We start from the raw sequence: 17,410 nt of genomic DNA, 5'->3' as shown, positions 1-17,410 counted from the left end.
CGGTTCCTAAGTCTATGAGTTTTATCTCTTCTTGATGAGGCCTCATCTCTCGGTCCTCCTGAGCGATTATCCTCTCCAGCTCTAGGGGAAGCCCCACATCCTCGTCCTCTTCACTCCATCCGACCCGCTTCTTGCTCGAAATTGACGGTCGGGTCCCGAGTATTAGTACCTTCGAGGGACTCGTCGTCGGATCTGGCATTTTAAGCATAAAGAAATAAACATGCAAATGAATGAGAATGGGTAGAGGCATAGGAACAAATGAAGAAAGATCTTTATATTATAACTTCAAGAACAAAAGACATAATGCCTTAACAAATGGAAACTGTAAAGCCTAGGCCCAACTGTAGAGTTTTAAAGCTACAAAAGGTTACATTAAGCTCGTCGTGCAAATGTTTGGGCGTTCCTCCACTCGCCAATTTCCTAGTCGGAAACTGGGAGGACATGACCATACCAAATCCGATCTCCTCGGCGAGTCATCCTCGCATATCGCGGCGACTTGGCCTTCGCGTCTTAAACCCACACTTATAAAGCTTCTATTGATGTGGCAGGGTGAGGCCTCTTTGGCTTGCTGTCCCAACCGTGGGCCTTTGCCTTTGTTCTTCCTTTATGAGATATTTTTCCTTATGTCAACTTGCATAGGTTTATAGCCTAACCCAAACTTCCCGCGGTTTCCTCTGGTGCTTACCAGGCTAGTTCTACCATCGTTGTTCTTGCCCAAACCCATTCCGGGCTTGTAGCCGTACCCCAACATCACCCTGGCCACCATCATTGCCGTATCAGACAGGCGAGGCTGCCCAGAGAGGGAATCTAAGGAGGCAATGCTTACTACCTCAAAAGATTGGAAAGCCGTTTCCAACGACTCCTCCGTGGCTTCCACATATGGCATAAAGGAAGGGCAACTTACCAAGACGTCTTGCACACCCAATACTATGACCAAATGTCCCTCCACTATGAAGTTCAGCTTTTGGTGGAGTGTAGAGGGGACGACTCCCACTGAGTGGGTCCACGGGCACCCCAAAAGACAGCTGTAAGCCGGGTTAATATCCATCAATTGGAATATAACCTGGCAGGTATGAGGCCCTATCTGTACGGGGAGGTCGATCTCTCCCCTCACCTCTCGGCGGCTGTCATCGAAGGCATGGACCACCATAGAACTTGGCCTTAGATGGGAAGCATTAAATGGCAATATCTCCAACGTGTTTTTGGGCATCACGTTCAAACTGGAGCCGTTGTCGATGAGTACTTTGGCCATGACGTGTTCCATGCATTTGACTGACACATGCAAAGCCCTGTTATGTCCTCTCCTCTCGGCAGGGATTTCCTTTTCAGCAAAGGTGAGGTAGTTTTTGGCGATGATGTTATTGACGAGTCCCCCAAAGCCTTTTGTGGAGATGTCTTGGGCTACATGAGCTTCATTCAAGACTTTTACCAGCAAAGCTCGATGAGGCTCAGAGCTCATGAGCAGTTCCAAAAGAGAGACTCTAGTCAGGGTTTTGTTGAGTTGCTCAATGACTTTGAACTCGATTTGTTGAATAATGCGGAGGAACTCGCCGGCCTCCTCGAGCGATACCTCTTTCTTGTCACAGCCCTCTCTTCCCTCAAAAAGACCTTTCATCGGAACATCCTCGTCCGGAGCGGGGGTCACTTTGACATTTTGTCCTTCCGTCATCCTTGCCTTCCCTTTAGCGTTTGCGGGCTGCATTGGCAAGTCAGGGAGCGCGAATACGTGACCGCTACGGGTCATGCCGCTCAATCCCGTGATATTGGTTACTTTGGTCGATAGCGAGCTGATGTCGATAGCTCCTTCCTTCCTTTCAGTTGGAGGCGCGTACCTCCACGGAACTGCGTGGCTGTTTTTGTATGGAAATGGAATAGGTCCAACTACCGAGGGGTGTCGGGGCGTTTGGGGAGCTGTGTCCCTGGTGAAATGTATTACCAAAGGTTTAGGCTTTCTAAGACCTTCCTCATCTGCGGATTGCATGCATATATGTTGTTCTTCATCCCCCTCATCGCCGACTTCTAGCCGGCCTTGGTCTATCTTTTGTTGCAATAGGTCTTCTACTGCTAAACCTGTTTCCATGCTATGTGGCACGCCGGGATGCATCAGACAAGAATCCTTCTCGTGCCCACCGTGGGGAATCACGCCCCCCTTTTGTAGGGCCTCCTAGATAAACCTTCTGGGGGTCATTACGTCCCTTAAGGGTTTGGACCTGCGCAACCTACTCAACTCGATGGCATTAACAGCTCCCCCTCCATGATTGGCAAGCGGGTTTGTCTTTACGTTGGGCCAGTCCTCTTGAAATCTTAGTCATTCGGCTTCTATCAAACTTTGAACCTTGCGTTTGAAGGCCATGCACTGTTCGGTTAAGTGGCCCGGGGTTCCCCCGTGGTATGCGCAGGTTGCGTTAGGGTTATACCACCTCGGGAAAAGAGGCTAATAGATCTTTCCGGGAGATATCACAACCATTTGGTTGGCGATGAGGGATGGCAAGAGGTCTTTGTACGTCATCGGGATCGGGGCGAATTCTTGAGTTGGCCTTGGGGGAAAGTTCCTTGCTGCGTTGGAACCGACGCCAAGGTGGGCATTGTTGGTCGGGCGAGTCATGGTCGAAACCAGAGCTTGGGGGACCTCCCTCTGGACGGGCGCGGGCGCCCTTGGTTGTACGGGCGCTGAGTTGGAGGAGTCCCCGGCGCAAGCGGAGAAGCTTGGGTGATGTTGCACATATTGGTGGGTACCGTGGGAGATCTGCGGCGGCTTGACCCATGCAGGCGTTGAAGTGACGGCATGGGTATCTCCTTCCTTCCTCTTTGCCCCAGTTGCTCCAATCCTCCTACCGTTGGCACTTGTGGAGTAGACATAATTGAACTTCCGTCTCTTCAAGCCCACCTTGATCCTTTCCCTAGCGAATACCAAGTCTGCGAAGCTGGAGGGCATGTAGCCTACTAATTTCTCATAGTAAAACACAGGCAAGGTATCTACCATCATGGTAACCATCTCCCTCTCGACCATTGGAGGGGCTACCTGCGCTGCCATATCCCTCCAATGCTAAGCGTATTCTTTAAAGGACTCGCTTTCCCGTTTAACCATGTTTTGCAGTTGAGTCCGGTCAGGAGCCATATCAGAGTTGTACTGATACTGCCTAAGGAAGGCGGTAATCAGATCCTTCCAAGTGCGGATACGGGAAGCTTCTAGATTAGTGTACTAGATGACCGCTGCCCCAGCCAAGCTATCTTGGAAGAAATGCATCAACAACTTCTCGTCCCTGGAATACGCACCCATTTTTTGACAATACATTTTGAGATGATTCTTAGGACAAGTCGTCCCTTTGTACCTATCGAAATTAGGTACCTTGAATTTCGGGGGGATGACGACGTCCGGCACTAAGCAAAGGTCAGTCATGTCCGTGAACGGATAATCGCCAAAGCCTTCAACAGCCCTCAATCTCTCTTCGATGAGATCGAGTTTCCCATTTTCCTCTGCTGCCAGGGGTGGCCCTCCTGCGGACAAAAATATTGGTTGTGTTGGGTGGTTTCAGGGTTCTCCCGTGAGGTTGGGCTGAGCTAGCGCGTTGGGTGTCGACCCCTCGACGGGGAACGGGGAGTAGGAATCGATGTCTCCCTGGGCATGCTCTCGACGATCCTCGTGGACCTCGTCCGATTGTCGAGGAGGATCCCCTTCAAGGATGGGGGGAGGGATATGACCCGCATCATCACGTATGACTGGTGGTGTGTAATTAGGTGGTAATCCATAGGGGTAAGCTACTCGGTTGTACACCGGATGAGGGTTGTTGATGTGCCCCAGTGTGCTTCTTTCTCGTCCTACCACGCTTGGGATAGGGTGGTGCACGGTAGCTGGGAGAGTTGGGTCTGCTTTGGCAACCGAACTGACAGCGGCGGCGGTTGCCGCGTTATTCTCCATTAGTTGTCTCATTCCTAGCATGGCATCCATCATGGAAGCCATTTTCTCTTTCAAAGCCGACATGTCAGCTTTCATCTGCTCCTATACTTCCTCTTGGTCACCCATCGTCCTAGATTTGGATCTGGTGCGATAGGGATGCCTTGGGGCGTGCTTAGTTATGGCGTTTTTCCTAAAAAACCAAACGTGAGGAGTACGCAAAAATGAATGTATGCTAGAGATGAAAATGTGGGAGTGATTCGATTCGCACTGATTTTGGAGTAAAATCACGGGACAAACTCATTTTATTCAGAAAGTTATAACTAGTCAAGATCTGAGTGACAATACAAACTTCCTAGCGGTTCCTAATTATATGGGCCATTAAGTCTATCACATGCTGACAATAGCTGAGGAGTCTGTGGATCTCCTCGGGGGCGGAGTAGGTGTCCGCCATTGCAAGATGAGGGTTCACTGTTATCAAGCAAGTTGGAGACCCAGCATGACCACAGATTCACCTCCACTCCTTATGTTCCCATGGACCCGGGTATAAGGCCCCTTTTCAACTCACCGTGTGCAAAAAGGTGTTGGTGTTGTGTGCATCAAATGAATAAATATCTATCTCATGCATACATTTCAAAACACACTAAAAGCATCAAAGAGTTATATACAAGAACGTAAGGGAAATAAAAGGAAACAGACAAAAGAGGAAGTCATGATATTGCACGCGATTAGAAGGCCTAACTCTCTAAAAAAAAGTCCCCAGTGGAGTCGCCAACAGTCGCAACCTACCCTTCGGCGGGAGGGCGACGCGAGGGCTCACGGGTGCGTCTTCCAAGAAAGGAAAATGCGCAGAGTCGCCACCAACATTTATTCAAGGAAAACGTCGAAAAAACCGGAAAAAGGGTGTGGTCTACGAACTTTAAGTGTGAAAGGTTTGGGAGTTGTATTTACGCACGGGGAAGGTATTAGCACCCCACGCGTCCGTCACAAAGGACGGCAGCCTTTAATCGAGTGTGCAAAGATGACTTCAAATTGTTTTATTTTCCCTCTCTTACGTTTTTATGTCTTTTTACGTTTTTTGTATTTTTTATCTTTTTGTTGTCGACAAGGGTGTTTCCCTTACTCCTACGTATTCCTCAATTGTGATAAGGAAATCAGACCTACGTAGTTCTTTTGAGAACTGAACGTTGGTTAAGTTGTTTTTATCCTTTTTTGCAAGATATGTTTTTACCGAACAAAAGTCATTTAAGGCGTTGGACCATTTAAACGATCTCTTGGTTTTTTAATTCTATTGAAAGGAGAGAAACATTAAGGTGTTGGACCATTAATGATCTCTTGTTTTTTGAAAGTAGCGACAAGGTTACATGTTGATTTTATGCTTTCGAAAGTCCACGTTAACCAATAAAAAGCAAAGAGGCCTGTTTAAGGCGTTGGACCTTAAAACAATTTTTAAGTGATTTTTATGGAAAAAGCTTGATTTGTGAGTTGATTTTAGCCTTAGTTTCACTTTGGTTATTAGTCAATTCAATTAATAAAAATCCCAAAGAAAAGTGTCCAATTGATTTTTTTGATTATTTTATTCAAAGATATTTTGATTATTTTATTATTATTTTGCCTCTTTTGGTTTTTAAACGTGGTTACGGCATGAAAGATCGGTTGGATTTTATTTTAACAGAGATTAAACGATATCACAATTCAAATGATTGGTGGAAATTCATTTTATTATTTATTAGGCGAGAAAACAGCTTAATAAATGGTTAAAGCACGTCAAAAGGGGGTACAGAAAACAAACGAAATGAAAATAAAAGCATGCGAAACAAGTGGGGACCACTAAAGGTACATAGAATGAATTGAAAGATTCGGTTACGGGAACATACCGGTTGATGACCGAAGAGCGACGAAGAACGATGAAGAACGGTGAAGAATCTTCACGAAATCACTCACGGAAACATCTCGGAAGCGTTACGGAATCGCCTCGGCTTGGATTTTCTTCACAGAAACAAATTTTTGCACTAATTTCAAGAGAATCCTATATACCAGAAGGGCTGAATGAAATTACTCTGCCCTTTTTCCCCTACTTATAGCGCAAAAGAGGGAGGCTGTAATGGGCCTGGTTGCTATTTGCACACCCTTTTTTTACTAAATACACTCCCCTTTTACTTTTTTGTTGATTCCTTTTCCGTAACGTTACGGAACTTTACGGATTACGTAACGACACTTATTTTCTTTCTGGAATGTCATGAAACCTTACGGATTATGCAACAATGCCCCTTTTGACCTTTGGAATGTTGCAGAACTTTTACGGATTGTGCAACTATGCTTCCTTTCGACTTCCGGCATGTCGCGGAACCTCGCAGATTGCCTAACGATGGGTGTTAAGTACCTTGAAGTGATCAAGAAAAGGTTGCATGCCACCAAACAATGGTCCCCGGATGAAATTAGGGTATGACAGATGGTTTAATTGCTTTTAATCTTTTAATTGTGCTACATTGAGGACAATGTGTTGTTTAATCTTTCAAATCTGTTTGTATGTACAACTTTGCATGTTTTTGTTTGAATTATAGGTTATGTTCAAGTAATGGGTTATTGTTTTGAAAATAAAAGTTTCTTGACATTTTGTGATTTGAAATCCTTGTTTTTCCTCTACATGTCATGATGGTTTTGAAAGCTCAATTTGAAAGTGATAAGTTTACCTTTGTGAGAATTTGAGCCATCATCATAATCATTTGGTGTGTTTTGCCCCCATTGATTGCTTGCACAATAGCCTTGGCTTGATTCTTGTTGATGCTTCCTAATTCACATGCATATTTGGAAATGATTTAGGCAATTTTGTTCTTATAAGCCTCTAGCCAAATGGACTTACCTTGAATTAATTCCTTTGATAGCCCTTTGAGCCTATGCTTCCCTTTCTTTATTTTGAAGCTCATTACAAGCCTTAAGTGAAAAACCATGATCTCACCTTAACCTTAAGGAATTTTGGAGCTTTGGAATTGTTTTGGGAATAAGTGTGGGGGGTTTTGTTTCATTGGATAACATGTTTTGTTGGCTATGCCTCATGATGTATTTTGGGCCATACTTGATGTACATTGTATATTGGTTAAATGTTGGACATGCTGAATGATATGCTATTTCTCAAATGCTACGCTTAAAAAAAATCAAGTTGAATCAATTAGAAAAAGAAAAAGAAAAGCAATAAAGTTGAGTGAATAAGATCTTAAATAGAAAAAGAATGATGAGACTCTTGGTTCTACTCTTTATGTTTAAATTTTATCTTTAGGTTTTCTTATTTTTTTCTTAATATGCACTTATTCCCCATTGTTCCTCTATTCCTTTGGGATTTAGCTACTTATTCCATATTTTTCCCTACCTTGTCCTTAGCCCCATTACAGCCTTAAAAGACCTTTTGATCCTCATGTGCTTGTGCTTATGGGTTGATTGTCAATTTTAGAATCTTGCCAAGTTTATGTGGTGTTGGTTTTCATGGGTGCTTTGAGGGTAAATAGTAGCCTAGACACTTGAGAGATAGAGTGTATATTTTGTGAGGCTTTATCACTTGAGCTGACTAACTATTTTGCCATGATTGGGTTGCTTGGATGATTTTCATGAATGTCTTGACTCTTTGGATCTCTTCATGTTAGATGTTACCCATTCCTTTCATTCCTTGATGTTCATTGAGAAATATGTAAATGTTTTTGTTTGTCTCTCTTTGATATCCTTGGATTTTGTTCTTTGTTTCATTTTGCCCAGGAGTGCAAACGGCTAAGTATGGGGATTTTGATGTGCCATTATTTTCTCCTATTTCTTAACCCTTTTTGTCACCAATTTAATTAATGATTTACTCTAATTGTTAAATTTATTATTCAGTTTTATCAATTGGGCCCACTTGACTAATTTGGTGTTTTTAATTCAATTTCAGGATAATTATAAGCTATTGGGCTGAGCCAAATTGGACTTGAAGAGAGCATATAATTTTATTAGATTTTGTCTAATTTCATTTTTTATTGCGTTCAGTTATTTTTTTATTTTGTTTTAGGCCAAAATAATGTAATAGGGCCCAGTGACTTTGAGTGACCCTTATAAATAGCAGCCTTGGGATTTGTGTAAATTTGATTCTATTATTCAGGAAAAAATACCCAAGCTGAGTACAGGGAGTTTTAGGGTTTTACGTTTTTAGCTTTGTATTACTATTCACGTGAATTCATTTTTTCCATTTTCTGCTTTCAATTGCAATTTTGTTTTTGTTCCTTCTTATGCTTTTAGCTTCATTTAGGTTTTCTTCCTTTAGCTTCACTTACGTTTCTGCTTCTAGTTTCATTTACGTTTTCTGCTTTTGTTGAACTTATGAAAGACTAAATTTCTAGTGTTGTTTCCCTCTGAGGATGAACCGTAACTCTCTTTGAGGTTCTATTTTTATTGTTGCTCTCCTATCGGTTTTCCCTTCACCAATTAACCCATATGTGTTTTGTTAATCTATGCATGCTTCGTGTTCGATTAATTGCCTCTGTGCTTAAATTACGTTCATGCTTAATGAACAAGGGGTTAATTGGTGTATGTGTTGCTTAATCACATATTGACAATCCTAAATTGATTTTCGCTTAGTAAATTAAATTAGGGTTAGATTAAGTGGTTAACTGCCAGGGGTGAAATCCTCATAACCTAGGATAAGAAAATGGCTTCTGAATCAGAGGAAACAACACATTTTTAATACTATTAATTTCGTATTCCAATCTGCTTGTTTTTAAATCCACAAAACAAACACACACCTCCCCCCCCCCCCCCCAATTGTTACTGTTATAACGAAGCATATTATGAACATTTGGTCAGTCATTGCTCGTTGGGAAACGACCTAGGATCACTTCCTAGTTACTGCATTCTATTGTTTATTTGATTCGGGTACGACCTCGATCAATTTGTAAGGCTTAATTCTAGCCGATCATCGGTGCCATGAAATCATTTTCTTTTCTTTTGTGAGTCTAGAAATTAATGAACACAAATAAATGAAAGGGAAATCAATTCACAAACCCAAACTTCTTTTTATTAAATATCACTTGAGATTGTTTCAAGGTTCAACGTCTTAACAGTTATCTCTGCTTTTAAAAATTTTAAACATCATTTCAAGGTCAAACGCCTTAGCGGCTCTTTGTTCACAATTAAAATAAATCTTTCAAAGACATGAAATTAATTTAACACACAAACATTCAGACTTGAAGAACTAAATAGGTCTGATTTTCTCATTGCACCTGAGGATATGTAGGAGCAAGGGCAACACCCTTGTCGACTCGAAAAAAAAATAAAAAAATAATGTAATAAAAGCAATTCACAGCTCTTGGGCAAATAAATAATTTGGAAGTAACATTGTGCACACTCGATTAAAGTCTACTGTCCCTTGTGATGGGCACGTGGGATGCTAATACCTTCCCTACCCATAAACAACTCACAAACCCTTATTTTCAAAATTCGTAGACCTCTTTTGGTTTTTCTAGCGTTTTCCTTAAATAAACGTTGCTGGTGACTCCCACTCGTTTTTCTTTTTAGAAGATGCCTCTTTTATTTTCTTTCACCATCCCATCGTAAGGTAGGTTGCGACAGATATTATATATGTATGAATCTTTTCTACTCATTATTGGTGATTTCATTCTACTCGTAATGTTTCATTGTATTTGATAACTAGTTTCGTGAAATTGGATTTTAAGTTTGAGTAGGAAGTACTCTTAGAATTTAAACTGAATGAAGTTACTCTTTACACTACGTTGCTAGGAATATGGCATAATGTTTTTGATTGCAAAAAGCACAAGATTATGATTGCAATGCAGAGGTATTTACTTCATATGCAAGGGATCGATATTTAGCAAATATTCTTTAGGTCTCAGGTGTGAGGGATCAACTTGAGGTAACTTAATGTGTGCATCAATAATGCTAGAAAATGATTTATATATGTTAATATTATTAGGATACTGAGGGTATGAATGATAAAATTCAATCCTACATTTTTTTAAATTAATTAAACTTTGTTATTATTGTTTCTGTAACTTTACGTATTTCCAACGCACTAAATTCTATTTTTTCATTATTTCCATCATTTTTGTAAATTCCGTTATTTCATTACTTTAAATTATCTTTCATTAACTGAAAAACCCATGATATTTGGACTAAACTATTACATAACAATTAAACTAATAACCTTTATCCGAATGAATTCAGTAGCTCAAGTCCCTGTGGAGACGATCTTTTTTCGCAAATCTGTAACCTACGACAACAATTGGTAAGCTTACCAAAAGTCTAACAAATTTATGGCGCCATTGTCGGGGACTGGAGTCGCCCACTTAGTTCTTTCGGATTTAAATTTTCAATTAGATAGGCTATTTTTCTTACTTTTGTAATTATTTCTTTTATTTTTGTATAAATTCTCTTGTTATATTATTTTAACTAACCTTGGTGCTTACGGGTTGTTGTAGTGTGTTCTTTTTTCCTTTATGCGAGGCAAAATTCTAGGAGATAAAATGCCATTTGATCCAGAAATTACCAAGACTGAAAGGAACAACGGGAAGAAAAAGAAATGAGCAACCACTAAAATACTAGGCGAGTTTTCTTCTACTGATTATCCTTCAACTGAAAAGCCACTTGTAGAAGATAACATGGCTGATCGAGGAGGAGAAGGAAATAGACCACCAAGGAGGACTCATGGTGACTATGCTTATCAACAAGGACCAAATCATTACAATAGCATAGTTATTCCTCTTTTCAGCAACAAGGTTGTGGAATTAAATCTAGCAGTGCTCAGTCTAATTGGCTCACACCCCTTTGATGGAATGGATCATGAGGATCCATACACACATTTCTCTACCTTCATGAAGTTGTGTAGTATCATGGGAACTTCTGCTGAATATGTTGAAGCTGGCTATCTCAAAGCTTTCCCATTCTCCTTGGCAGGTAAGGCAAAGACATGGCTCCAATAACATCCAAACATAAGCCTCAACACTTGAAAGGTTTTTTCCTCCGTCTAGATTCATCAATGCAAAATCCACCATTGCTACTTTTTCCCAAGGGTCTGATGAACCTCTCTGTGAAACATGGGAGAGATTCAAAGCTTTGTTGCAGAGGTGCCCAAACCATAATTTCGATGATGCTGCACAATTACATATTTTCTATAGTGGTTTGAAACCTCAAACAAAGATGATTCTTGATGCCTCGGCTGGAGGTACTACGATGTCAAAGAGTCTGGAGGAAGCAATTGTAATCATTAACTCCATAGCAACCAGTGATTATTAGAGTAACCATGATAGAGCTTCAATTCAAAGAAAAGGTATAATAGAGCTAGATGCTTAGAATGTAATTCTGGCTCAAAACAAACACTTGACTCAGCAAATAAAGGCCTTAACCAAGCAAATAGAGTCCTTGTGGTTTTTACTGATCATGCTGCTATAATATATTTGTTGGTTAAAATGATTCTTCTAAACCCTGACTTATCCGTTGGATTTTATAGTTGCAGAAATTTGATTTGAAAATCAAGGATAAGAAGGGAAGTGAAAATACAATGGCTGATCATCTTTCCGGGCTGACTATTGATGAGGTGACCACACAAGGACCTAAGATTTGAGATGAGTTTCCTGATGAGAAGATATTCAACATTGCAATAAGGCCATGGTTTGTTGAGAAGGCTAATTTTAAAGCAGTTGGTGCACTTCCTAATGATCTAACTTGGCACCAGAAGAAGAAGTTTTTCAGGGACGCTAAATATTTTGGGTGGGATGATCCCTATCTGTTTAAAATTGAAGCAAACAATCTCCTCAGGAGGTGTGTAACTCAGGGGGAGGCAAGAAGCATATTGGGGCATTGCCATAGTTCACCTTACAAGGGCCACTACAATAGAAAAAGGACTATTGTCAAGGTTCTTCAATCTGGTTTTTATTGGCCTACCTTGTGTAAAGATGCTCATGAATACGTCTAAAGGTGTGACAAATGTCAAAGAATAGGTGGACTCTCCAGAAGGAATGAAATGCCACTGTAGAACATTCTGGAAGTCAAAGATTTTGACTGCTAGGGGATAAATTTCATAGGTACATTTCCATCATCTTACTCACATGAATACATTTTATTGGATGTGGACTATGTACCAAAATAGGTGGAAGCAATAGCGGTACAACATGTAGATGCAAAAACCATTATTCGCTTCCTAAATAAAAAAATCTTCTCAAGGTTTGGCACACCCAGGGTACTAACAAGTGACAGCTGATCTCATTTTTGTAATGTGCAACTCACAAAAATCCTCCAACACTATAGTGTCAAACACAAGGTAGCCTTACCTTACCACCCTCAGACTAACGGGCAAGCTGAAGTTTCTAATAGAGAAGTTAAGAAAAGCTTAGAAAAAATAGTTGCTCAATCAAGGAAGAATTAGTCCTAAAAACTAGATGAAGCTTTGTGGGCATATAGAACAGCATACAAAGCTCCTATAGGACTTACTCCCTTCAAATTGGTCTATGACAAATCGTGTCACCTACCTGTTGAGTTGGAACATAAAGCTTATTGAGCATTAAAGTTTATGAACTTTGACTCAAATGCAGCTGGTGAACATAGGAAGCTCCAACTCCATGAATTGGAGGAACTGAGGTTTCAAGCTTACGAGAATTCCAAGCTTTAAGCAAAGAGTAAAAAATTGTCATTATAAAAAGCTTTCAAAAAGGAATTTTCAGCCTAGTCAACAAGTATAGTTATTTAATTCTAGATTAAGATTGTTTCTAGGTAAGCTGAAATACAAGTGGTCTGGACCATTCATCATCAAAGAAGTTATGCCACATGTAGCAATGATATTGGAGGATCTAACCACCAAGAGAACATGGATCGTGAATGGCAACATAATCAAACACTACTTAAGTGGTGATTTCGAGAAGCTAACCACTGTCGTCCAACTACAAGAGGCTTGAACCACAACAAGGATGTCCAGCTTAAAAGACATTAAAGAAGCGCTCCTGGGAGGCAATTTAGTATTTCTGAACTCTGCTTTTAATTTTCTTTTCCTAATTACATAATTGTGTTGTGCAAATATCTATTTGTTTGAACTCTTTTTAAATTGTTAAAATTGTAAGTGTATTACAAAACATTTTCTACTCATAAAAAATGGGGGGTTAACTCTCCTAGGCGAGTGGGGAGCTCTCTTGGGCGAGTGCACGTATGCAGATAAAAATAAAAAGGGCAAAATCAGATTTCACCCCACCTTAATATTTCAAAACTTCTTCATTTTTGTGCACAAAGCTATGCTCTCCTTCTCCCAAATACTCACCCAAGCTATCTTTTTTCCCCAAAATTCTTCATTTTGCACACACCACTCCATCTCATTCTAGTAAGTACCACACCTCTATCTAATTTTCACATTTTCCTTGTGTTATTTGATGTTTTTGTTGCTTTTTTTTCAATAACTTGCAATATAGATTTGTGAATGAATGAATGATTAGGTGCTCCGATCTGTGCTATTCTGAATGATTCTAGGCCTACTCTTAGCTTTCTACATGTTTGCATTTTCTTGTTGTCCTTTATCCTTCATTTATACATGCCTAAAACATGTGCACCCCAAGTGTTCGATGAAATGTCACATTGGTTATACCATGTGCTCTTTTGAAATCTGAATGAATAACAATCTTTACACATGTTCAGCCATTAGTTTAGGTGTATGATCAAGTTAGGTTGTTAAAATTAAATGCCAAAGGTGTGAATTAAGCATGAAACTTCAACATTTCCTTATATGCAATTACATGAGTTGTTAGTGAATGCTTAAAATTGTTTGGATTAAATTGGCCTAAATTTTTGGGACTAAAATTGCTGCACTAGGGTGGATTGAATTGTTGTTTAAATATCAAATTTTTCCTTTCAGAATCATACATACAGAGTTGTTGTTTTTATTAATTGTATGGTGAGACAGAATTAATAAAAGCCACACAAATATTGAATTTTTGGTTGCTATACTTGGGAAAATTGAAATAATATGGCTATGTATTTCATGAAAAATAATTTTTATGCTAAAGTTTTAGTTGGATGTGTCTTTGTTGCAGATGGCTCCAAAGAAACTTACCACTGAGAGAGTCAAGAAGACCATTGCAGGAAAAGGATCTAGCACAACTCCACCTGTAGATTTTGAATTTGATGAACACCATTTTCACAGTGAGGAGCATCAGCGGTGTTTTGAATTGATCAAAGATTGGTCCTTCCTCAAAGAAAGAAGGGTCCAATTAGCAAAAGGCAAGTATCTTGAGTTCACAATAGAGATCACTAGAGAAACTGGAGACAACTTGGGGAACCCATGCCCAAATATGACCCTGAAGTTGTCCTAGAATTCTATGTAAATGCCTGGCCTACTGAGGAGGGAGTTCTTGACAAGCGCTCCAAAGTGCAGGGCCAATGGATTCCTTATGACATCAATGCTACCAACCAATTTTTAGGGAATCCATTAATCTTGGAAGAAGGGCAACAATATGAGTATACTTCAAGGAGAGGCCAGACTATAGGTTTTGATGAAGAGACAATAGGTTAGCTTCTTTGCTTCCCAGGGTGTGATTTTGTATGAAGCATGGCAGGGAAGCGATTGCAACTAATGCGCACCAATATGACTACTGTTACTCAAATATGGATTTCCTCCTAAGTAATGTTCTTCCAAGTGACCATAACTATTATCTAACTATACCCAAATGTCAGTTGTAGAAGCATATGTTTTATGAAGTTTTGATGATGCCAAAGATAAGGGCTTCTAAAGTTTAATTCAAGTCAAGAACTCATAAATTCAAGAAAAATGATGAACTTAGTCCCTAGAATCTTATAAGCATTCCTTAATTGATTATGCACAGGTTTGGCCAAAGGATATTTTACAAAAGCTTTTTGTGATTTCAAATATATGGTATTTTCTCTTTGGTAATCGATTACCAGACAGTGGCCAAATTCATTTCTGAAACAAATTTTCAAATTTTGAATTTAAAATTTAAAGCATGTAATCGATTACACAAGGCTTGTAATCGATTACTAGAAGTTATAAACGTTATATAATAGCCTTTAGAAATTTGAATTTAAATTTTAAAGCTTGTAATTGATTACAACTTATGTGTAATCGATTACCAGACATGAAAATTCAAATTTCAAGTCTGAACAGTCACAACTCTTCAGAAACTAACTATGTAATCAATTACAATAGTTATGTAATCGATTACCAGTCAGGAATTTTCAAAAATAACTCTCAAGAGTCAAAACTGTTCAAGAAGTTTTTGAATGGCCATCAAAGGCTTATAAATAGGTGACTCGGGACACGAAATTCCTTAGAGTTTTTCTGAACAACATTATCTTTTCCTCTCAAAACAAAATTGTCTTATAACTCTCAAAATATTCCTTGGCCAAAACAATTGCAAATTCAATAAGGAATCTTGATCGATCTTCAATTTTAATATTCTTCTCTTAAAGAGCGAATTCTTCTTATTATTATTCTTATTCAAAGAGATCTGCCTAAGAGACCGAAGGTCTCTTAAGTTGTAAGGTTATTTGAACACAAGGGAAGGGTTGTCCCTGTGTGGTTCAGACTTTGTAAAAGGTTTTTTACAAGATAGTGTAAATCTCAAGTGGGTTGCTTAGGGGCTGTACGTAGGCACAGGGCGTGGCCGAACCAGTATAAAAACTGAGTTTGCATTTTCTCTTCCCTTAAACTTCTTTTATTTATTATTATTTATATTTCTCTTAAAAGAAGTTTGTTTTGAATTGTTCTTAGAGTAATTCATAATAAGGGTTGAATTGTTAAAAAAATTAATTGCGGGATAGTTTTTGTATCTTAATTCAACCCCCCCCCCCCCCTTCTTAAGATAACTGAGGCCACTTGTTTAACAAGTGGTATCAGAGCTTCATTCTTGTATAAAGTTTAGAAGCTTCAAGAATCATGGCCTCATCAAACTATTTATTTCCCGAAGGGAATTCTATAAATAGGCCTCCTATTTTTAATGGCGTGGGTTACCATTATTGGAAAACCAACATGGAAATTTTTATAGAGGCTATAAATTTGAATATCTAGGAAGCCATAGAAATTGGGCCCTACATTCCCACTATGGTGGCAGGAAATACAACCATAGAAAAACCTAGGGAAGAATGGAGTGAGGAGGAAAAAAATTAGTTTAATACAATTGAAAAGCCAAAAATATAATTACATCTACTTTAGGGATGGATGAGTACTTTAGGGTATCAAATTGTAAAAGTGTAAAAGATATGTGGGATACCCTACAGGTAACACATGAAGGTACAACAAATGTAAAAAGATCTAGGATAAATACATTGACTCAGGAATATGAATTATTTAGAATGAATCCAAATGAAAGCATACAGGACATGCAAAAGAGGTTCATACACATAATTAATCATCTTGCATCTTTAGGAAAAATATTTCCAAATGAAGATCTTATCAATAAAGTTTTGAGATGATTAAGCAAGGAATGGCAACTCAAGGAAACAACCATTACTGAATCACGAGATCTATCTAACATGTCTCTTGCTACCTTGTTTGGAAAGTTACAGGAACATGAAATGAAATTGGTGAGATTGAATCAACATGAAGAGAATGATAAGAAAAAGAAAGGAATTACTCTTAAAGCTTCATCATCAACCCAAGAAGGAAGTGATAAGGAGGATTTTATTGAAATAGATGAAGATGATGATCTTAGTCTATTTGTAAAAAGATTCAACAAATTTCTAAGAGTCAGAGGAAATCAAAGAAGATCCAATTTTAAATCAAAGGAAAAGGCAGAAGATTCATCCTCTACTTCAAAATGTCATGAATGCAATCAACCTGGACATCTGAGGGTTGATTGCCCAATGTTTATGAAAAGAATAGAGAAATCTAAAAAGAAAGTCTTCAATGAAAAGAAGGCTAAGAAGGCCTACATTACATGGGATGACAATCATATAGACTCTTCTGAAGAATCAGAAAATGAAGTTGTAAACCTAAGTCTGATGGCCAAGAATTATGAAAGCGATGAAGAGGTAACATCTGAAAATAACTTATCTATTTCATTTGATGAATTACAAGATGCATTTACTGATTTACATAAGAATCAGTTAAACTTGCAAAACTAGTTTCATCTTCTAAGAAAACAATTTCAAATCAAGAAAAAGAAGTTTTAAAATTAAATAAAAAATTAGAAAATCTTAAAACTGAAGTTATAACTTTAAGATCAAATGATACAATTCATTCTTCTACCATGCATGATAATATAGAAATATCTAATTCATGTAATTGTTGTAAGAAATATATAGAAGAAATAAAAAAATTTAAAAATTTCTCTTGCCAAATTTTCTATTGGCAAAAATAATCTAGATATTATATTAGGAAAGTAAAGGTGTGTCTTTGATAAAGCATGAATAGGATATAAACTTGAAAAACAGCAAAGATTTTATAAAAATTTCTTTGCATCTACACAAAGATATAGTTCTCCTTTCTTAACGTATTTTTATTGTGGTAAGAAAGGACATGGCACATCTACATGTTATTTTAAGAAA

At 38.7% G+C, this 17,410-nt stretch overlaps 1 protein-coding gene and 1 pseudogene across 1 annotated transcript; both read right to left on the bottom strand.

Annotated features, from left to right (window-relative positions):
• Positions 1-604: 604 nt before the first annotated feature.
• Positions 605-2,080, bottom strand: LOC102667956 (uncharacterized). Its single transcript, XM_006574053.1, has one exon. It carries the CDS (start codon positions 2,078-2,080, stop codon positions 605-607), a length of 1,476 nt encoding a protein of 491 aa, XP_006574116.1.
• An 8,832-nt stretch (positions 2,081-10,912) lies between these two features.
• LOC112997883 (uncharacterized) lies at positions 10,913-11,013 on the bottom strand (annotated as a pseudogene).
• Between the last annotated feature and the right edge of the window lie 6,397 nt (positions 11,014-17,410).

The sequence above is a fragment of the Glycine max genome, chromosome 1 (assembly GCF_000004515.6).
Source record: "Glycine max cultivar Williams 82 chromosome 1, Glycine_max_v4.0, whole genome shotgun sequence".
Lineage (NCBI taxonomy): Eukaryota > Viridiplantae > Streptophyta > Magnoliopsida > Fabales > Fabaceae > Glycine > Glycine max.
The sequence above is the reverse complement of the archived record's forward strand: the minus strand, read 5'-3'. Positions and strand labels throughout refer to the sequence as shown.